Source organism: Amblyomma americanum, chromosome 7 (assembly GCF_052857255.1).
Source record: "Amblyomma americanum isolate KBUSLIRL-KWMA chromosome 7, ASM5285725v1, whole genome shotgun sequence".
NCBI classification, from domain to species: Eukaryota; Metazoa; Arthropoda; class Arachnida; order Ixodida; family Ixodidae; genus Amblyomma; species Amblyomma americanum.
In genome coordinates this window covers 91,858,974-91,882,033 of record NC_135503.1, presented here as the reverse complement: position 1 = coordinate 91,882,033, position 23,060 = coordinate 91,858,974, and the positions used below count along the sequence as shown (strand labels likewise).

The 23,060-nt window shown below is 47.9% G+C and overlaps 1 protein-coding gene across 4 annotated transcripts in view; it reads left to right on the top strand.

The window, feature by feature from the left end:
* LOC144099398 (2-acylglycerol O-acyltransferase 2-like) overlaps positions 1 to 22,807 on the top strand; it is a 29,463-nt gene extending 6,656 nt beyond the window's left edge. Inside the window, exons 1-6 of one of the 4 annotated variants that reach the window (XM_077632658.1) lie at positions 66 to 627; positions 2,111 to 2,369; positions 4,388 to 4,620; positions 11,650 to 11,824; positions 15,068 to 15,267; positions 21,407 to 21,696. In XM_077632658.1, coding sequence (XP_077488784.1) covers positions 588 to 627; positions 2,111 to 2,369; positions 4,388 to 4,620; positions 11,650 to 11,824; positions 15,068 to 15,267; positions 21,407 to 21,558 — 1,059 coding nt within the window. In that variant the 5' untranslated portion in view covers positions 66 to 587 and the 3' untranslated portion in view covers positions 21,559 to 21,696. Of the gene's footprint in view, positions 1 to 65; positions 628 to 2,110; positions 2,370 to 4,387; positions 4,621 to 11,649; positions 11,825 to 15,067; positions 15,268 to 21,406 lie in introns of those variants that run through there. The other 3 variants (XM_077632659.1, XM_077632661.1, XM_077632660.1) reach the window with 3 other exon arrangements.
* The last annotated feature ends 253 nt before the right edge of the window (positions 22,808 to 23,060 follow it).

Below are 23,060 nucleotides of genomic sequence, written 5' to 3'. Positions count from 1 at the left end.
GGACTGTCGTCGACTCCGGCGACCGGTTTTCCGCCTTTCACTTTCTGCCAGAGCTGCGTCGCGCGCGGAAAAAAAAGCGCACCTCCATCCACCAACGCAGTGTTTACTGTTTGATCGCAGAGTGCTGTTTCTCCTTGGAGTGGAAGTCCGCTGGACTGGATTCGCGCTGAACCGCCGTGTTTGCTCAGTGGCCACGAGTACGACGGGTTCCGAACGGCGTGCCGTTTCGGTGGCATATTTGCGGGCCCAAGCCTAGTACACAAGCGCGCAGTACGCTATACTAACGCTGACTGTTCCTAACGCGGTCACTTCTCTGTAATACGACTTTGTCATCAAGCAAGCACCGCATCCCCTGCCGCCGAAGATGGGAACGTGGACGATCGCTTGACATGGAGTATCCTTGTGGACTGCCTCCAGCGCTTCCTCCTTCCTCGAGTGTACTGATAGTGCAGTTAGCTCATAATTGCGTGCCAGTGTAAACGCATGCGCAGTCGACCTTCCTTGTGTGTGGGAACATACGTCGGGAAAGAGCCGAGAAGTGCCGCTCGTCGGCGGCGTGTAGTGTGGCGTTTTTTCGGGTAACATTAATGCCTTCAACAGCTGCGCCCTTCCGGCCGGAGCAAAAAGGTAAGAGGCACCAGGAACTGACAACTTACCTCTAGAAAATGGTCGCTTGGCTTTGAATGTATGCTCCTTATCGTCATCGTTTGTTGACAGTGGAGCTGTAAGTAACGGTGAGCTGCGACGGCTTCAACAGATCAGCGGTTCTGGAGCAGCCGTGAGTCAACTTCGCACGCAGGGAAGCTGGCAGCTTCCGCTGTCACTTTGGGGAAGTCATGAGACGGGTCGCGGAATTGGCGCATGTACTCTCGTGCTGAGCATGAGGCAAAGGGGGAAATGCAGCCAGAAATCGAGTTACGGGGTTGAGGTGCCCAGATGCCTTCACGGTGGCAGCAACCATTTTTTCTTCGTTACGGAATGAACCGTGCAGAAACGACGACAGACAGAAAAGAAGGATGCCCAACACAATATCTGTGTTGCTTGCGCACAAAAAACTTAGTTTATTGGAGCGGAGTAGGACGGCGTCACCGACCCTGGCATGTGCTTCTCTCACAGCTAGTGCGTTGGAAGTCGTACTGAGAACGATGAAACGTAATAGTATAACTGTGCATGGGAAGACCTACAACTGTCGGACAGAGCCGTGGTGCGGTCGTAAACTTACCTTATAGAGGCAACCCAAGGCCTCCGTTTAATTCCAATTTAAATAAAAACAGGAAGGGAGCTGTTGTTTCCTTCTTCATAGGTTTGCCAATCTTTCGTGTGGCTGAAAGTCATGTCCAATTCGGTCTCAAACTGAACACAAAACATTCCGCGACTATGTCGGATGTGCACGTGAGCTTCCGTGCAGATCGACCGTTCCTGCGTATATAGTTCGCAAGAAGCGGAAGAACCCACAGCGCGCCTCCCTTCCTTGCGTTTCGCAAGCGAAATTCCCATGGGGTACCTCCGCTGACTCTGGCTCGCTGTTCTCTGGCCCCGGAGAACATTTAGCCGTTCCATCTACCGCCGCAGTCTGTGACCGCTTAGGGCTCTGTAATTGTACAACTGTTGCAAAGCTTCCCTATGTTGCCCATGTGCAAACATTCGGCACTGTGACTGGTCTAAACGTTGGACGAAAGTGACTTCTACGCCACTTCCGGCCCGTAGCTAAGCTGCTCTGTGCTTCTCAAACCACTAAAAACGTGGAAGCAGCGCAGAAAAAAAGAGTAGCAAGAGCTGCAATCCATCGCCAATATCACGTTGCCACTCTCAAAGGCAGCTTCAACATGTGGTCTGGCCACAGTGTGCAGTAAGATTTTGATTTTGAGTTTCGTAACAGACCTTAGCATTCTAACTATCCGCTCACAGGTCACGTTACTGCATCGTCACCATCACGTAACGCAAGCAATGATTGAGCACAGACAGCGTTAAAACGCTCTGAATCTCCTGCATGCATGCCTGTGCAAAAAAAAAAAGATTTGCCCATCCGGTGCAGCTGCAGCTGGCTTTGGAAGCTGCACGAACGAAAAGACAAGGGCGGTTCTCGTACATCCAGCGTGTTCTACTACAGGGATGCGGTTCGTGGGCATGGAGTGGGCACCTCTGCAGCTGCCGCTCCACCGGCGCCTGGAGACCCTGGCGGCAGTATACTTCACCTTCTCGTTCTTGGCCCAAGGCATTGTGGGCTGGCTGCTGCTCCTGTACGTGCTGCTCTGCACGCGCCTCTATCCGCTGTCGCTGCTCTACGCCGCCTGGCTCTACTGGGACCGCAACACGTGCGACCGTGGGGGCCGACGAAGCGACTGGGCACGCCGCTGGACCATCTGGAAGTGAGCGGATATTCCTCGCGGGAGCCGCTGTTCGCAAGCATAGATGTGAAGCTGACAACTGAGCCGTTTTATTTCTCAGGTTCAATTTTGAGGGTGCAGCAGTACAATTGCAAAAGGCAGCATTCTTGTCTGACTGGGGCTACGAGGTCGTCGAATACAGCTGCCTGGCATGGAAGTTCTATGTTGTGCAAAAATTTATCATTATTCTATTCTTCTCATAGGTCTTTGTAATCATTAACTGAGTAACAAAACGGCTTCTCCTTACCGAAAAGCGGTTGTCGGCACCGTTATCAAACTGGCTAATCCGGAGACATGCTCCGTGCGCTTCGCAGAAACATTGATAACAATGCACATCTCACAGCAGCCATCTTCTATGAGTGCAAGGGCAGACAGTGCGAAATTATTTAGATGCCAGGTCATACAGGTACGATCGGGAACGAAACAGTAACCTCGCTGGCCATGCCAGTACTGACAGGGTTCCGAGAATTTCCACTGAAGAAAATCATGCGGAAAGTGAAAAGAAACGCAGCCCACTCAGAACACCGCAATACCTCGAGCAAAGATCCGTCGTGCCTCACAAACTATTCAGAGGGGAACGATGATCACTATACTTCGCTTCATACATAAGGTACAAAGCTAAGAAAGATACGGAAGAAGACCGCATGAAAAAATAAAGGGAGGCCTGTTACTCCGCGCTTGTGTTGTGGCCTAGTGGTCTAAGACACGAGAAAGCGACAGCGTGTCGTCAGCAAGAAGAGTGCATTTACTCAAGCTCACGGCAAATGCATCATGTAGTAAGCCTTCTCGCAAAGCATTTACAATTTTTCGGTCACCGGAAGGAACGCACTACTTTCTGTTCGCGCATATAGGCAGCGCAAACAAGAACGCTAGCTTTGACCCCACTGCACCTGATGCATGAAACGGAGTATAGTGCGACAAGCACAAACCAAACCTCTGCTCACACCACACAAAGCATGGCTTTACGCACAGTATATCCTCAACATGAAAATTTTGAAACGAACACCTTCCTCCTCGCGTGATAAATGGCACGTACGTACTGCGATTAAACGAGTTAATTGCCAAATGAGGAAGACCCAATATCTCCCTCCCTTCAGACCCATGAGGTCAAATGAAGCAATAAATTTAGCTAGTTTTAGTTGAACACATGAAACAAGCGCTACATCTACACCAAGACTAAAAACTGTGGTTCTAACACCCTGTGCATATAGTGTCTCATATTAATAATAATAATAATTGGTTTTGGGGGAAAGGAAATGGCGCAGAATCGGTCTCATACATCGTTGGACACCTGAACCGCGCCGTAAGGGAAGGGATAAAGGAGGGAGTGAAAGAAGAAAGGAAGAAAGAGGTGCCGTAGTGGAGGGCTCCGGAATAATTTCGACCACCTGGGGATCTTTAACGTGCACTGACATCGCACAGCACACGGGCGCCTTAGTGTTTTTCCTGCACAAAACCCCGCCGCCACGGTCGGTTTCGAACCCGGGAACTCCGGTTCAGTAGCCGAGCACCTTAACCACTGAGCCACCGCGGCGGGTGTCTCATATTGCAAACTATCAAGTTTAGTGGTCTTCGCCTCCTTCTGACGAGTGAAGGAAATAAGTACACGGGGGAACACGCAGTCAGTTACATGCTTTGCCGGCTCAGAATCAATTACGTGGCAAAATCAGTGTGTGCGATTGTGTCAAGGAATATATATGCTGCCGAGTTGACAGATTTGGCAAACAATATTTGTTGTGTTCGCTAGGTTACATACAAAAGCACCACAGTTAGGGTTTGAATAGAGCTAAATCTGCAGCAAACAACGAAATTTCTTATAGCCGTAGCGCACGATTCGCAAAAAGATGAGATTTCGCTGTGTACACGACAGCGTACATGGCGCCTGAAAGGGTTAAACGGTTTTGCCGAGTACAGTACGCATTGTAGTTCAATAGGTATCTTCGCGAGTTGAGTAAATGCATATCAGCAGAAAAGGAGGCAGCGTGATAGGAACGGCGCAGGTACTTCCGGGACTACTTCCCTATCCGGCTAGTGAAGACCTGTGAGCTTCCGGCCGACCGCAACTACCTGCTCGGTTGCCACCCGCACGGCATCATGTGCGCGGGCGCCTTCTGCAACTTCGCTACCGAGGGGACCGACTTTAGCGGCACCTTCCCGGGCATCTGGCCCCACCTACTCGTGCTGCGGGGGCAGTTTGCCTTGCCGCTGCACCGTGAGCTGATGCTTATGGGGGGTGAGTACACTTCCCGCCTCTGGTCTGGTAGAGTTTTCTCCTCAATGCAAACAAAAATTCATATAGGGGGAATGTATACTCTAAGCTCTTCCACTCCAGTGGCACCAAAACGTGACAACGTTGTTTTTTTTATAGTTGGGATAAGCGTTATTATGATGGCCTTGATTTCATTTTGTAAACTTGCCTGAATGTTTAGAGTAAACGTTAAACAGCTTGTTAGTCAGCTGTCATGTTACTCAGTGTTGCATAAACAAAGTGGCTTTATGGGATAGTTTGTTCCGCATTATCCAAAACAGCGCCGGAAGACCCGGACAGAAGAATGAGACATAGTCACTGTGATGTGCACACGAAATCGTCGGGGGATTTTCGAACGCGGTATGTCGACAGTTGTGCGTCGGTAAGCGGAGGGCTGCGCGTGCCAGCCCAGCGTTGCGTGTGTGCGCGTGCGAAGGGTGTTTGCGAGACGACGGCGACAAAGAGCGTGGCGAGCACGAGGAGCTGAGAGCTGACGTGTCAGAAACCCCAGCTGTGAAGGGAGACAGAGCAGCGGTGATCGGGTCATTCAAGCGTGGATGTGGCAGCCGTCAGGCGTTAAGTCCGTGCTGCCATGGGTCTCACTTGGATCGCCGACGCCAGTCTCCTGCGTCATTCAAGCGCGGAGTTGCCAGCCTTCGGACGTTGGGTCCGTGCTGCCGTGGACCTCCCTTGGATCACCGACGCAAGCCTGCCGCGGTTCTTGCCAGTGTGGAGGTGGCAGCCGATGGACTGAGGGTCCGAGCTGCCGAAAGGCACTCTTGGATAGCCTGCTTTAAGCCTCTGGCGTTTCGTGACGCCGTCGACGGGACCTGGCTACGTTTTTCCTACTGCTGTCAAGTTCTTCGGGCTCTTTACTGGTGACCACCGGCGTCTTCCTGCAGTCCTCTCCGCTGCTACTACCACCTGGCTTCCTTCCGCCGCTTCCGTCGACGCAACGCCAGCGACACGTCGCAGTCCATCAACCCGCATTCCATCCTGTCTGCAAGGCACCCCCTCTTCACCTGGGACGCTCAATATCTGGTGAACGCTTTCCTTTAATATGTAGTGTTGTACGCGTGTTGAGTGTGTGTTTTATTGGTACTTTCGTTTCTTATTCGCTGTTTTCCTTTAAATTACAAATATGGCTTCGTTTTGTTTTGTTTGATTTCCTTGTTCTCTTGTTCGAACCTGCACGCGATAGTGTTCCCGTTCGGAAAGTCGGGGACGCGTTACCGATTAGCGACAGTCACACACACACACGCTACGCTGAATTAACTAAAATGCCGTTGCCTACAAGGTATTTGCTAAGGTAATCGCTAATAGAGTCAGCGCAACCTTAGACTTTAATCAACCAAATGATCAGACAGGCTTTCGTAAAGGATATTCCACAATGGATCATATTCACACTGTCAATCAGATGTTAGAGAAATGCGCGGAATATAACCAACTCCTATATATAGCCTTCATTGATTATGAGGAAGCATTTGACTCAGTGGAAAACTCAGCATACATACAGGCATTGCGGAATCATGGCGTACATGAGCCTTATGTCAATATACTGGAAGATATATATAGGAACTGTACAGATACCGTAGTCCTCGATAGTCAGCAATAAAATTCCAATAAGGAAATGCGTCAGGCAAGGGGACGCAATCTCGCCAATGCTATTCACCGCCTATTTACAGGAGGTATTCCGAAGCCTGAATTGAGAACAGTTGGGGATAAGAGTTCATGGAGAATACCTAAATAGTCTGAAATTCGCTGATGACATTGCCTTGCTAAGTCACTTAGGCGATGAACTGCAAGTCATGATCAATAAGTTAGACAGATTGCAGAAAACCAAAGTAATGTTCAACAGTCTAGCAAGGGAAAAGCAGTTCACAATAGGCAATGAGGTGCTGGAAGTGGTAAAGGAATTCGTCTACTTAGGGCAGGTAGTGACAGCTGATCCGGATCATGAGAGGGAAATAACTAGAAGGATAAGAATGGAGTGGAGCTCATATGGCAGGTTCTCTCAGATCATGAGTGGGAGTTTACCAATTTCCCTCAAGAGAAAAGTGTACAACAGCTGTATCTTACCGGTACTCACCTACGGGGCCGAAATGTGGAGGCTAACGAAAAGGGTTCCGCTTAAGTTAAGGACAGCACAGCGAGCCATGGAAAGGAAAAAAATAGGCGTGACGTTAAGAGGCCGGAAGCAAGCAGAGTGGGTGAGGGAACAAACGCGTGTTAATGACATCCTGGTCGAAATCAAGAGGAAGAAACGGGCTTAACTGGGCGGGGCATGTACTGCGAAGGCAAGATAACCGCTGGTCCTCAAGGGTGACGGATAGATTCCAAGAGAAGGCAAGCGTAGCAGGGGGCGGCAGAAACTTAGGTGGGCAGATGAGATTAGGAAATTTGCAGGCATAGGGTGGGAGCGGCTGGGAAAGGGCAGCGTTAATTGGCGAGACATGGGAGAGTCCTTTGCCCTACAGTGGGTGTAGTAATGCTGATGATGATATACATTTACTGTGCAGATGAAACAGTTGACAGTCATTCCCGTCACATGTTCCTTCGTTACCCCCATCTTGCATATTCCCGTTTAGAAAATTATCAAGGCTAAAAGAAGCTTCTAATGTAAAGACACACGAGTGAGCAGCACGTCCGTATCGCTTCTCGCGAAAGGAAAGGCATTTTTTATGGGGGAAGACGAGGGTAAAAAAGGAGCACACGACGGGACTGATTGTCGACTGTTTTACCGCGATAGCGATAAGGTCCTCGTGTCGCAGAAAATTCGGCGTCGTTGACCGTGAGCGAAAAATCCCCGAAAAATCCCCGGAGAAGCAAGGAAGGATGTACGTGGGCCAGCTAGGTCATGTGACCTTGTGGTGTTATCACAACTTGACCACCGGATTGTGAGAAAACTGCTCACCGTGGCAGGTGGCAGTTAAATCAATGATTGGTCATTTGGGAAGAGCAACCTAGGTCGCACAAGGCCCGCCGGTGGCAGCACCTGCCATATCGCAGGGCAGTGGCGCATCGCTTAACCATTGCGCCACTGCGCCAGGAGTGGTGTGAGCACTCTCAGAGATCTGTGAATGTAAAATAGAGAACGAACAATTCTGCATATATGGGAATTAACCCATTAAGCTATCGCGTCATATTCTTAAGGCGGAGCTTAAGTGTCCCCTCCAATTTTTTACCTGCACTGTATATACCTGTATATAGAAATGCTTCATGAATAAAATTCAGTTGTCAGTTCAGCACAGCGTGTAGCTCTGAATGCGTATCATTCTTCTTTCCGTGTTTTCCAGCGAAGTTTTGGATAATAGTGAGATATATAGCAGCAGCATTATTCGCTGCTGCTGGTTTTCATATCGCATACCGGGTTGGCCTTGCTGGTTATCTTCCAGAGTCATTAACCAAGGCTACCGAAATTTGCATGCGCTCGTACCTACAGTGATGGCAGAATATATCACCTAGTTATTCACAGGCAGAGAGGAGCACAGATTATCAGAGATCTGGCTGTTGGAAGCCATTGCGGCATCAGCACTTTTGTTCGAGGCGCATTCAGGAACACCCTACCGAGAAACCATTGCCTGCTGAGGTACATGCTACGTTATTTCCATCTGCTGCTTCACAAAACTCGGCTTTTTTTAAGTGCATATCATGCCCATTCATGCAGTGGCAAAGCAAATCTTGCGGTTGTCAAATCATCCACGACAGTACAAGGCTAACAGATTTTGTTATGATACTGGATGCTTTCTTAAACTTCTTTAGCTTGAAAAGAACACTCTCGTGTTGTTGGTTTACTGCATACAATGCTGTCATATTACTGTGCTCATAATTCGGGACGAATGCTACGGCTCGAGTGTACCGTTTCACTAATCACCTGCTCCTCCAAAGGTTATGTCCAATTTACTTAGTCAAACCGATGTCTGAATGTAACGATGAGGCAGCATGGAAGAAGCATTGCACTTTTTAATCCACAGCAGCGATCGCCTACATAAGGCAAGTCTAATGTGATATTGGTGATCCCCTCCGCCATTTTCTCATTGAAATTTACAGAAATTCGAGATTAAAGATGTTAACTGCCACTCCACGTACGTGAACGTATGCAAAGTTAAAGACCGGCAGTCACAAGTTTAAGCATCAGTGCAGGAAGTCCGATGCATTACCTGGAGTGTAGTCGTTGCATTGTGCACCTCCTGTTTACTTGTCCAATAAATAAATATAGAAATATTGGAGTGATTTGTAGTGGTTAACAGTGCGTATTGGCATTTCATTAATTATTTCCACAGAATCGCTGATTTGATCAAATTTCCTCTACACCACTCGACACCCATGATAAATTTCTTGTGAACGGGATGCCATTCGAAGCTAAAGTAGTGTATTACAGCTGGCGAAGACAGTTTGGGCTTCGGACGTTCGCATATATACTGTTTTTTACCTTGTGCATAAGCAATGCGATACAGGCGATGTCAGCCAGTTTCACGCTGGAAAGTTTGAAGTATGTGAAATTCATTTATGTGCAGTATTAGCTGAGGAAAGGCCTAGGTTACAACCTAACGCTTTTTAAGTTGATTTTCAGTGATATTTATGAAAGTGGATGCGCAGTTCTCGCTGCGCTCTTTTCCTCTCTTCGAAAACCGTCGCAGAATTTCGCCATCTTCCACAGCAAAAATGCCAATGGCCACAATCTCAGTTATGCCATTTCCATCTTCAGTGATGACAAGCAAGTAGACCATACAAGTCTCCAACGGCCTATGCTATAAACCTCAAGTAGCAATCAAGTCTCGTCTTAAAAATTAATATCCCAGAGTTCAACCTCTACTACCAGAAAAACAAAGGCACGATATTCATTCTAGAACACTGTAACAGTATACAGCATACGTATTATTATGTGAAGCTTGCTTCTCGCGCATAGAAACTATGTTCGGGAAGTCCTTCAGCGTTACATTGGCACTCATTTTTTCAAGTTCCTTGTCCTTTCTCTCTCTCGTATGTTGCAGCACTGACATTGTATTCTCTCTTACTTTGAGTGATAGCTTTTGCTGTTGCAGCAGGTGTTTGCATAAACATTATCTTGGTTTGTGCTAGTTGGTAACAGTCCTTTAAAGCAACGCAAAGCATAGCGTCTGCCCCGTCCACATCTGTGTCGTCCGTGTCTTATTTTGCGCTATGTTTTCAGAAAATGCTTGCATAAACCTGCGGGTAAAACATGATTGTGGTCTATGATCACAATATGGTAAATGCTGACTGAGCAGTTTTGTCTTGAAAGGCCAGCGTGAAAGATATTTTAACAATGTACCACGAAAGCCCTGCAACTAGTTGCCTATCGAATACACATAGCATAAGGAACGAGTCATTTCCCCCTCGCAAGAGGTAATTAAAAATGACAGGCTACATAACCTTGGACTATGTTCTGTAACCAGCTACTTTCTGAAAGCGCATTCATCATACGATTTGCTGTCGCGAAAACTTTGAAGCTTTGAACTGGACCGCTCGCAACGCAAGTACCATCGGCGCATTACCCAACATTCAGTTCCTCTCTATCACTACACGCTCCAAGGTTACTGCGGCCATATACATTAAGCGCAAATCAACTAAGTCGAGACCTTATGTTAAGAGCAAACTAATTAAGTTAAACGATTCCTCTCTGATGAGCAGCAGTGAAATGACTGCTAATATGAACTTCAGGGGAAAAGCCACGACTTTGCGGGTCCGATCCTTTTTGGGCAGCATCTATTATGGCTGTCGCTGCTTTATAGGACACAGGAAAAAAAGAAGTAAACCTGTACCGAATGGGTGCCGCGTTCGAATCACAATGAGGCCACTCTCCCCGAAAACAGAGCTTTAAAAATACCGAAGAATGAAATACAGGTGTCGCCATCCCAGGCCGATTTCTCATCTGAAATGCGGGCGCAGACACCGATTTTTATAACACGGACCTCAGAGGCTACGCTAAAACTTCATTCACTTCCTTACGGCGGCAACCCGCCCTTAGTACATATATAGAGTCCCTCATGAAGTCAAGCAAATGTTCAGAGATGTGGTGTTGTGCCACTTCAGTTCTTTGTGGAGCTCTCCTCATCAGCCATGTGTGACCAAGGGTCTCAAAAGGTACCAAGCCACTTTGCTGCACCGCGTTCGCTCGGATTCTGCTCGTACGCCGGCGTGGATGTATAAGACTGGCCTAGCGTTGTCACCATTGTGTTCAACGTGTGGTGTGTGTGGTGACATAGAACATTACCTCTTGTGTTGTACTTTGTACCACGCGGAACGGGTTGTGCTATTCGGATCCCTCAAGAAGGCAGGAGTTCCTCACAGTTCTCTTCAGGACATTGTTTTCCCGCGCGGGAGCCAGTCGAGTAGAACGGATGCTTCTCGCCTTCTTCTACTTTACCTGCAGGACACGGATTTGGCCTCCACATGGTGACCTCAGGAGTGTCTATTTGGGTTTTTGCGGACAGTGTTTCTGTGATTTCTATTTAAGTGTCGCTACGGTTGAACAATTGCTGGCAGCAACTGCAAGGCTAATCCCACCGGTAGTTTACAACCACTCAACTCAACTCAACTTTTCGGTAACGACGTCGCGAGTTTCAATCTACTGGCAGGAAGATATTTAAATTACATTTTCCGGCTATAAATGCGTTTATTGCTATCGGACAAACGTCCACATAGCGAGAATGAGTCAGAGAGTAAATTTTTACGGAGAAAAATAATTGGATTGTGTTATCGATAGCGTGCCTTCCACGTCTATTCGATGTCTGCACTCGTGACAACGGCATAGCTCGCGCAACTGTCTTTTTGTTGACAGTGCAAGCTTCCTTGTCTCTGCCAGCGATTCACGTTCATCGGATAGGCAGTCTCAATCCTACAGCGTTGCGTAGTGAGAGATGACCAACAAATGAATTTCTGATGTCCCGCGCCGGCGTACAGTTTTTCAGGAACGGGGAAATGTTCTTTATGTGCGGAGGATACTTTTTTCGTATCTCTCGGCGCAAGCTCACACTATCTAGTCGTTTGCAGGTATGTGTTCGGCGACGCAAGAAAGCCTCGACTGGATCCTGAGCAGAGAGCCATGCGGCAACGCGGCCGTGCTCGTGGTGGGAGGAGCCATCGAGGCGCTGGAAGCCCGCCCCGGACGCCACAGGCTGTTCCTCAGTCGGCGCAAGGGCTTTGTCCGCACAGCGCTCAGGCACGGGTGTGTGGGGGCCGTCAGGACTTCGGGTGTTGTTCCGCGTTTTTAACAATGTCGCGTTGCATTACCTCTGAGCCAGCGAGCCAAGCCCGGCGTAGCGCAACTTCCACTGTTTGCAGTGCTCACATATGGTGTGTCATCTTTCTTGGAAAGGACGCTGAGGACGACTTCATGCATACAGTTGTCGTTTTTAGCAACCATCGATTTTGCAGTTTTTTAGCCCTTTCTGTGTACGCTGGTGATGTGTACGTGGCAGTAAAAGATGAAATTACTGCTAAGAAAACTGCATTTAAAATTGTTACCGGCACTCGACACAAAAAGTGACGTCTACAACGAAAAAGACACCGCGATCGCCTTTTTATGTCAATGGCGGCTTAGATTAGCCTTTTACTAGCCAATGTTCAAAATCTGGAACACATGAAACACAATTTTTTCATTTCTATTCAGAGTGCACCCTTCTTGAAATTTTTGTTTTCAAATACTGCATGATGATTGTAGAAAACATCACAACTATAATATTTATTATCGAGTTAATTGTTTAAAGATTTTGAATAATTACCTATTAACTGACATATTTTGGGCCTCACCGCAGCCGAGTATTTAGATTCCTTTCACGCAGGACAAACAAATGTTGAAATGAACAAACCTGAACGAAAGTAATGACAAATAGTTGACGATTTCACGAAAGAAAAACAATGAATACAGCCTTTGCGTCTTTCGCTGGCAATGAGCTTTATGCTCATGTTTTTTTTAACTTTTTTTGGCATTTGGCAGTAGCAAAGTTGAAAGGCAAAAGATTCTCTTTCCTTAAAGTATCCCGCGTTACGCCGGATAGCGTAAACGCTGCCCCATTCTGTCTGTCAAATGTGTGGGCACATATTTAGTGATGTTATCTGGACAGCGCACTCTTGGACAGTGTCTCAAGCGCATGCTACATATGTTAGACCCACCGCATGTCTTCGGGCTCTCACCTGCCGGCTACGCGTGGCGTTTGAGAGGCGTTTGGAAGCTTGGGGGCGTCTTCCCGACCACGCATCAAACCTGATTATGGCAAAGATTACACCGTACTCAAGACTCCTGGACAAAAGCATTTTTCAACGGGAAAGAGTTTATGAGCGCAATTTTTTTCCCATATTGCAAGATTTCACTATAACAATCAATATATCCTGATCTCCCATGAGCAGAAGTGCATTTTTTTTGCTATTCACGTTTTTGCTGCCGTGAAGAACGTTCTCCATCTGTTTTCTGTAGCAGTATTAACTTTAAAAGAAAAATTTTGCTACGCCTAGGAAGAATTGACCATTACCTTCAATATTTCCACAACAGTAGCTTACAAAATTTCAACATTCAGGATATTTGTCCAAGAATGCAGGGAAATGCAAGGAGCATGCAGAATGCAGTCAAGCAACCCTCCTCCCCTCCCCCCTTCTTACCCCTGGCTTCTCGGTGCGCGCCCTACATGCACACGATGAAGGCAGCGCAGGGCACGCGCACAGAGTGGTCACGTGATCATGAAATGGAGCCACGCGTGGGTCGTGGGACGTGAGTATCATAGATGCTGTAAAGTCAACTGCTGAAGAAGTGCTTCCTTGCTTAAGATGGCTTCTGAAGTGCTGGCTGCGATAGTTTGCACGGTAAAAAACACATTATTCAGGCATAGCGGTTTTATTTTTAATTTGCCAAGGCAATGCAGATAGTTATAAGGTCGTCTTCAGATAGCAAGAAGAAAGAATTTGCACTGCGTAAATCATAAAATCTATTTCAGACGACATGAGCATGGTGCATACGGGTAACACCAATGTTCCAAAAATGTAACACAGAAAAAACATGCTTAGTCTTTGTAACTGTGGCACCACTTTTTTTTTTCACGGTTCATTCACAAAGCAAATGTGAATTGTCCATAGAAATGTTCGTTTTTGCAACACTGCTTCATAGTACGGCGTTTAAAACGTTAATGTTCGGGATCTGTGCCAAACGACTGCGTCGACGCACCACAGTTTGCTTGAGAAGTCAGCCGGTGTTGACGATATCCTCTATAAGCTTGGTTTGGTTTAGTTTGGTTTAGGGGGGTTTAACGTCCCAAAGCGACTCAGGCTATGAGAGACGCCGTAGTGAAGGGCTCAGGAAATTTCGACCACCTGGGGTGCTTTAACGTGCTCTGACATCGCACAGTACACGGGCCTCTAGAATTTCGCCTCCATCGAAATTCGACCGCCGCGGCCGGGATCAAACCCGCGTCTTTCGGGCCGGCAGCCGAGCGCCATAACCACTCAGCCACCACGGCGGCTCCTCTATAAGCTTTTCTAGATTACAAAAGCGTCGTTATCGGTGAAAACAGAGTCTGCATTTGGCGATTCAGGCGACCTTTCTGCAGAGCTCGTCCAAAGGTGTTTCCTGTAGACAGATTAAAATTTATAAATTGGAATAACAACTGTTAGCGTACTAATGAGCGGAGAGAAATGTCTACGTAAGAAGTAAGCGATGAAGTTTTCGGAAGTGCTAGTACAGAACAAAACTCATTGTGGTCCAGGGCCTGGACTAAGGTCCGCTGCTACTACGAAGTCGTTGATTCCTCTTATCTACATAGTAGTACGCTTTGTTTGCATGAGTTCGTCAAAAGCAGTTTGAGTCACGCAGTCGACCAACGGCGCGCTGCCGCTGTCTCAGAGGCGCGACGACGCTACTACACAGGCCAGTTCCTGTTTCTGCTCTCACCCCAACTAATCTAACTCAACGGCGTTCACCTGAGCTTTGCTGAGTGAGTCGGGCCGACTGAACTCACCTCTTGCAGGCTGGTTTCTCAGTCCGGCAAGCTGTGCTTGTGGGTTAAACTTCTGGCACACGATTCACTTTTGTCGGGTACTGCAGCGGTGGCCAACCTAGTGGTTGAGCATCCGCCTCGCATGCGGGAGGTGCAGGGCTCGATCCTCAGCGCCGCCGGGTACCCACCGGTGATACATTGGGTACAAGCTTTCCCCTGGCCTGGTGCTCGGTTTATTTAGGGTGAAATGCTTGGGAAATGGGTCTTTGACCCCACCTTGAGAAGACGAAAATATCTTGCACCATGGCGCTCTTTGGCCATAGATTCCCTTGCGCCATAAATATCCATAACAACCGCTTTTGTCGGGCTCATAGATATGTAACCGCCTCAATTATCGCATGACCCTGCGAGTCATATAATGTCGCTTTCAGCTGAGCGCCCAACGACTGGCCCTTCGGTTAGTGAGTGTGTGTAATTCTCGGCAGGACTCCGCTGGTCCCCGTGTTCTCTTTCGGCGAGAACGAGCTGTTCGCCCAGTTGGACAACGCGGACGGGTCGCGACTGCGGCGCCTCCAAACGTGGTTGACCCGCAAGTTTGGCTTCTCGCCGCCGCTGTTCATTGGCCGGGGCATCTTCCAGTACAGCTGGGGCTTGCTGCCCCACCGACGGCCGGTCGTCACCGTAGGCAAGTGTTATTCCGCTTTTTTTTTTGGCGGAGGGGGGGGGGGGGCGCAAATAGGTACGTACACACAAGACAGGATATGAAAAAGGACGAGTGTGTCCCTTTTCATGTCCTTGTTGTGTGTGCACAATTATTTCCAAAAGTATGAAGTCCGAACTCGTCCAGAATGCAACGCTTCTATTATTCCTCTCCAGCTGTTGCCTGCTCTGTTAGGGTTGCGTAGTGGCAGGCAGCCCGTCGTTAAAATGGCAAACGCACTGTTCTCAATTTGTCATATAAATGACACGTATTGCGTGAAATTCAGCCAAATACTGAGAAAAATGGCAGAGCCAATGAAACAAAACGACATGTACTCTAATTATGAAATAGCAAAACGTTTAGTTGGGCTAGTTGGTACAGGTTCATTGTAAAGCAGCGCAAAAAACGGGGGACCAGACGAGGGACCTGTGTGTTTTTCTCTCTGGTCCCTCGCCTTTTTCGCTGCTTTACAATGAATTATGAAAGGATCGTTAGTTGACGCACGAAGCAAACAAACTTGAAACACGAGACTCCACTACCCTTTACACACAAGAAATGAGTCCCCACTATGGCAACATCAAATGACCTCTCCGTGCTATCCTTGAGACTATTATCCCCCGGCTCCGATTTTCAACCACCACGACATCAGTACACTCGCACCCCTGCCCTACAACGAATACAACGTCACCGTTCATTCCCTGTTGTCCCGTACCTCATACTTATTTGGAGCGCTCTCTTTTCGCCTGTCCCTTTGCAAAATGCTCTTCCCGTTATCCCTACCCTCCTTCATCGACATGGCGGGCCTTGCTCGCCACTTGACCATTAGGCGCACCAGCTGACTCTGATAACTTTGACGAAAGAAAAGCTCGGTGCCAGCGCTGCGCCGAATCAAAATTTTAATTTTTCTTCCCTTTTCTGGCTGCAAGGAGAGTTAGCCTCACTATCACTACGTTCTATGAATTCTTGGCAAGAAATACGTTTACTTGAAGTGCCTACTTCGCTTTAGTCTTGAAAAAGGAAGCTTACTCATCTCTATTTTGCAGCGCACTTTAATCATTGGGTGCACAAACTGTATCCGGAAAGCCACTACAAGAAGATGTTTGCAGCCTTCAGGTTTTAGAGCCAGCAAGATCGGCGGAGAGAATACAAAGGCGAGAATACAAAGGCTCTTGACTTCGACTAGGATGTCATTAACCCGCGTCTGTTCCCTCGCCCACTCCGTCCTCTTCCTGTCTCTTAATGCTACACCTGTAATTTTTCTTTCCATAGCCCGTTGCATTGTCCTTAATTTATGCTGAACCCTTTTCGTTAGCTTCCACGTTTCTGCCCCATTGGTGAGTGCCGGTAAGATACAGCTGTTGCATACTTTTCTGTAGGGTAGAGAGCAGGGCCAGTTGGTACATAGTTCTAAGGAAAAAACCAGCGGAAGGACGCAGACACAGAAAGGGACACAGGAATACTTTTCTCTTGAGGGATATTGGTAAACTGCTATTCATGATCTGAGAGAAGCTGCCAAATGCGCTCCACCCCATTCTTATCCTTCTAGTTATTTCCCTCTCGTGATTCACATCTACGGTGACTGCGGTCACTGCTCATACATACGGCCTTCAATTAAGATTGGGCGACGCGACAGAGCAGCCAGGTTTAGCAAACACTGCCTGCATGCCCGAAATCGGGCGCCATAGCTCAAACTCTCGTCCCTCTCATAAAACTAAGATTTGGTGCTAGTTTGTTCACCGTTGTCGTCAGTAGCAAAAGGTAGTTTTCCTGTGCATTTGAAATGATGGTCACAGTGTTAACATGATACACTGACCTCGTGTTGCGTGTCCCCTTGTGGAGATCACTGTTCTCATATCTTTTCATAGCTACAGATTTCATTCCATGAGTTATTGAGCCGCCGCCTTAGCACGTCGTTATTTGCCATGAATATTGATTTTGTACGAATATTCTCACAGGTAGAACAATCGCAGAAATGTGCGACTTCTGTTCGATTCACTTCTCCCTCTATTCGAGTAGTATTCGATTTCGTTTTTACTTGCAGTACCAATATTCGATTGGGTAGCAAAGCTAGTATATTCGTATCCGATTCGGCTTCAGAAAAATAATATTCGTAAGTCTACTCGAGCTGAATATCAGGAGGCCTCAGTTTTGACTCACGAAAAAGCGGTTCAAAGCAATTCTTGCAATAGCGTAAAACAGCAGTTTGAGAGGCCAAGATCAAGACAAGTTTTTTTTTGCAACAGAGTTATGCGCTATGCAAGGTCGCCAATTCACGGATAGTTATTCACAAAAACACACTGATTTCTACTTAAAAAGCCGTCGGAAACTTCTTTGCTGCAAAACCATTCCTTGTACTTTCAATTATACCTCAGCCGCCGCGGTGGCTTAGTGGTTATGGCGCTCGGCTGCTGGCCAGAAAGACGCGGGTTCGATCCCGGCCGTGGCGGTCGCATTTCGATGGAGGCGAAATTCCAGAGGCCCCTGTACTGTGCGATGTCAGTGCACGTTAAAGAACCCCAGGTGGTCGAAATTTCTGGAGCCCTTCATTACGGCGTCTCTCATAGCCTGAGTCGCTTTGGGACGTTAAACACTGATAACAATAAATTATACCTCAGATTTCAAACGGGCTTCCTCTAACTTTTTTTTTCTTCCAGAAGGCAGCGATAACACAGGGAACATGGGATTCCCTACAACACAAAATTATCAAGGAGCGTGGAAGTAAGTCAGTCCGCCAGCCAACATTTCGACATGGTGTTTGTTTTCGTCTACGCAAGTGCGGTTATTTATTTTACTCTGGCGAGGAAGTGCCGCATACCGGTGATTGTGCGTGTGTGCGTGTGGGTTGGGGGGGGGGGGGGCGGAATTAGAACAAAGCATTCAAAGGTGTCAAGGTAGAAATCTGGGCAAGTAGGTACATCTTTTAAGAGTACGTTGTGCACTTCACGTTTTTTCTCCATTTAAAAGTGATAAAGCAATAAAACACGCAGGCTCTGAACTTGCTTGGAACTGGTGTCTAGAAAGGCGACTAAATATGCACTGCAAACGTAGCATGAAATTTAGAGGGTTAAAACATAGCAGGACCTAACACCACTTAGCAGGCTGTTTTTAACAAAAGCATCCTACTAGAGCTATTTCGATGGTCTTCATTTGGATTGGTTGTAATGTCGCTCATTGTCATTTGAAGCCTAGCGCGAACACCCGACCATGCACGGCGCACGTGAAATAAGTGAAATAAAATATCCCCTGCCCCTCGCCCCACTCAATGTCGACCGTAGTAGAGAACGGTTTTCATTCACCATTCGCCCTTGTACCGCCGAAAACTTGCCGGTTGCCATCACCGGTAACTTTCATGTTATCGCATTTCGGGACACACGGTTCATCGGATTTGTGACCAGAGCACGCGAGCTGCGCCTCATATATATGAGCGCACTCGAGCAGCGACGAGAAACCGGTCTTGTATGAGATGACTCTGCAAAATATACGCACAGTAACGTCCGCTGTGTTGAGATTCAATTATATTTCATAGGCCATGAGGGAATGTTATGTGTTGTTAAATAAGCACATCCCAGAGACAAACGTTTCCTGCTAGGCAATAAAACAACACAATGTTCACGTGTTTTAGAGAGAAAGGACAGGACATCAGAAAGATGAGAAACAAAAAAAAAACAATCGCACCAGTCTTACTAAATGAGCTCTCTCCGAGTGCAATACTCGACACTAACCCACACAGTGGGGGGGGGGGGGGGGGGGGGGGCAATTTCATGAGCACGATGTCAAAACAGGTTAGCCCGACTGCCGTGAGTTCGTTCGCGAACAGGGGGAATAACGATAATATTTTAAATCGCGGTTCTCAGTATTTTTCGCGCACAGCCCGTGGCATCGCCAGCCATTCGACACAGTTTTCGTTATTACTTTTCTGCCGCCATTGTACGCGAGGCGCTGGCGAAGCGTCGTGACGAATATCTTCTAACCTTGTCCCGGCCGAGGAGCACCTCAAAGATACTCGTGACCCCATTTAAGCATCCCTTCGGTTACTGGGTCCGCTGAAAAGGAGTCGATCGGCGTAGCTGCAGAAAATACGGGTGGAGCGGCCAATAATTTCCTGTCTTGAGCCAGTAAATGCGAGTAATGAAGCACGCATGCTGAGTCATCATCGCTCAACCGGCGGGTGGCAACAAAATGTCTTCTAAAGATCTTCCAAAGACCTTGCAAAAACCTTCCAAAAACTTCCAAAAACCAAAAGTCAAGGGAAGCACGCGAGCGTTGGACAAACTGCACAGCTCGCGCCCTAGCGGTGGATGGACGCATTGCAGCAAGGGCGCAGGACGCATTTACATCCCTCGCACGCGTGTACTACCTTATATAATAAATTTAACGCGATAGCGTTAAGGAGCGCGCGTCGCACAAAATCCGTCGTCGTCGTCGTCGGTGTCGTTGACCGTGAGCTAAAAATTCACGAAAAATCCCGAAAACCCGCCGCAGTGGCTCAGTGGTTAGAGCGCTCGGCTACTGGTCCGAAGTTCCCGGGTTCGAACCCGACCGCGGCGGCTGCGTTTTTATGGAGGAAAAACGCTAAGGCGCTCGTGTGCTGTGCGATGCCAGTGCACGTTCAAGATCCCCAGGTGGTCGAAATTATTCCGGAGACCTCCACTACGGCACCTCTTTCTTCCTTTCTTCTTTCACTACCTCCTTTATCCCTTCCTTTACGGCGCGGTTCAGGTGTCCAACGATATATGAGACAGATACTGCGACATTTCCTTTCCCCAAAAACTAATTATATAATTATAAAAATTCGCAGAGAAGCAACCTAGGAGGCAGAGGGGCCACCTAGGTCACATGACCTTGCCGCATCATCACAACCAGCTCACAGGACTGTCAGCAAACTGCGCAAAGTGGCAGTTAAATTAATGAATGTCACTCAAGGAGACCAACCTTGGTCGTACAGGCCCCACCGGTTGCAGCACCTGCCATCGCAGGGCAGTGGCGCATCGCTTAACCGCTGCACCACAGCACCAGGAGTGGTATGAGGGCTCCCGGAGATCTACGAATATAAAGCAGAGAATGATCTTCTGCACATACGGGAATCAAACCACTACGCTATCGCGTGATGCCCTTAAGGCGGACATCAACTTTTTCATGTTCACTTTTTCAGTGGCCCGAGAGAAGAATCTCTTCTATTATCAGTGTGCGTCCGGGGAACTTTTGACGCTTCGTGAAACGACAGGAGCCGCTCTGGTACGCCTATACGACGTGTGCGCGCTGTCTGCTTCGTCAAGAATGCGAAAAGCGCCGGAGTGATGACGTGCGCGTGCGCCACTGTTTCTCGCTTCGTCGTGCCCCTTACGGGCACTGCAGAAAGTAGAACTGCACCTCCCGGGGAGGCGATAACGCAAGCAATGAATTCTAAGCCCGGCTTCGCCGGATGTACAGTCATGGACAAAAGTTTGCGGAATGCGAATTCGCGGCAAAAAAATATTTCTGGGTCTCTTCATCAGTTATAGGCAGACCGTTTTTATTTCACTGGATGGAGCACACACGTCTCCTAATGCTTCTATACATTTCAATGATCTGCTTTGCCTGACCGCGAAAAAATAAATGTTTTTCTGCTCATCCGAATCCCGCAAACTTTTGTCCACTACTGTATACAGCCTTCGCCCTGGCGGCAATGCGTGTCTGTTATATAGAGCGTGTCGCGATGCAGTTAGCCGAACGTTTTTTTTTTTTAAGCGAAATTTATTGCCCCAGGGCATCAATGATGGGTGAAGGTGTGATGAATCATGTAGTAGAGAATAAATGAATGGAAAAAGGTTAGCTGATTTGATGAAGTCCAGTTAAGAACGATGGTACGGTCCTTGCGTCCAGCCAATGTATGAAGCAGGGTTGCTTGGTGAAAGACTTGCTACCATCAGGTGCTGGATCCTTGTAGGCTTGTAGGCTTGAGTAGGCCGAACGTTTTCCTGCTCCATTTATCCTTTTCGGTGTCTGTACGTCTGCTGAAAAACTTAGAGCTACTAATGGTGTTGCGTCAGGACGATCGTAGCCACGTCGACAGGCAGCGTGAAGATAAGTGGCATATATAACGCTTTTGAAATTGAGCGCGTTGTTCCTGTATTTTCTGCCGCAGTGGGAAGACCGCTCGACGTCCCCAGGAGCGTGAATCCCAGCGCAGAGGAGGTCGACCGCGTGCACCGGCAGTACGTCGACGCACTGGTGCAGCTCTTCAACGAGCACAAGAGCCGCTACGAGGCGCCGGGAGCCGAGCTCATCATCACCTGAAACCCGGGAAGACTGCTCAAAGGGTCCGCCGCGTGTCAGCGCCCCGCTGTCTACATTCTCGCACAAAAGATGACGACAGCGGTGGTGTCTTAGACTACCCCCGTCCAGATATACCGCGCAAGTGGTGCACTGGACACGGGAGTGACTGATTAGGTCGAAGTCTACGCGAAGGAACTGCATATTCATTCGAGAAGCATCGTCTTCAACCAGTCTGCCCCGTGAAGTGCTTCGTTACGGACAAAGCCATTTGCTGCGCGCTACATGCGCCTTGGGCACGCAGTGGAATAGTGGGACAGCGCCTAAAGTGACTGTGTACAATGCTGCAGCAGTGATGTGCATTCCCTTTCAACACCGCTCTCGTCTTCAAACCAGAAGCACATGAAAAGCAGTGCTACGCAGCCGGAGGAGGCAGAGTATGTCGGCGTGGTTTGGTGCCATTGTCCTTTGCATGACCATGTGCTCGTAGCACCCTCCGAAAAGTAATAACGGAGTATTCATACGTCGTTCGCCGCCTCTGTGCACTCAGATCCCACCGTGTACACTATAAAGAGAAAGGATTAAAAAGAGAGTAAGCTGACCTCTAGCGTATACTCCCTTTCATAAAAGGGAGTGCGCTAGAGGACTGCTTACTCCCTTTATTACTCCCACATAGGCGTATTCGTGTTCAGAATGCAGACGTGAAAGGACTTCAAAACTCGGGTGCACGGGTCAGACGAAAGCGCACAATATGCTTCGTTTAATTTGTCCTCGACGCAAATGACAGGTTATTGGAAGCGCTGTCTTCTGCCATAAGTGATGATTTTCTTATTTATTTCCAAGCGAGAAGTTCCTCGAAACCTGTTGTGAATCAGCGCACAGTTTTTCGTGGCATGTGTTAGTCGTTTGGCAGGTGGATATGCTCCAAAGACTAACGTTGGCTGCTATTTTGAAGCGTTTGGAGATCAGGCCACTCTCTGAGGACTTAGTGCTAGGTTACTGGCCGCAGGGTTGGCGAGCTGCGCCGGCAATGCGGGCGTTTCCGCGTTTTTTGATCGACACGGGCTTCGACTCGCGGTTGTGATGCCATCAAATATGCGTGCACCTGCTCTGATCTTCCTTCTCACCACATCGTCACCCATCACGACCCTCTTATATCTCCTCCTCCCTTCCCCAGTGCAGAGTAGCAGGCCAGATCTCAATCTTTCTGGCCGACCTCTCTACCTTTGTTTCATTAAATCTATCTATCTATCTATCTATCTATCTATCTATCTATCTATCTATCTATCTATCTATCTATCTATCTATCTATCTATCTATCTATCTATCTATCTATCTATCTATCTATCTATCTATCTATCTATCTATCTATCTATCTATCTATCTATCTATCTATCTATCTATCTATCTATCTATCTATCTATCTATCTATCTATCTATCTATCTATCTATCTATCTATCTATCTATCTATCTATCTATCTATCTATCTATCTATCTATCTATCTATCTATCTATCTATCTATCT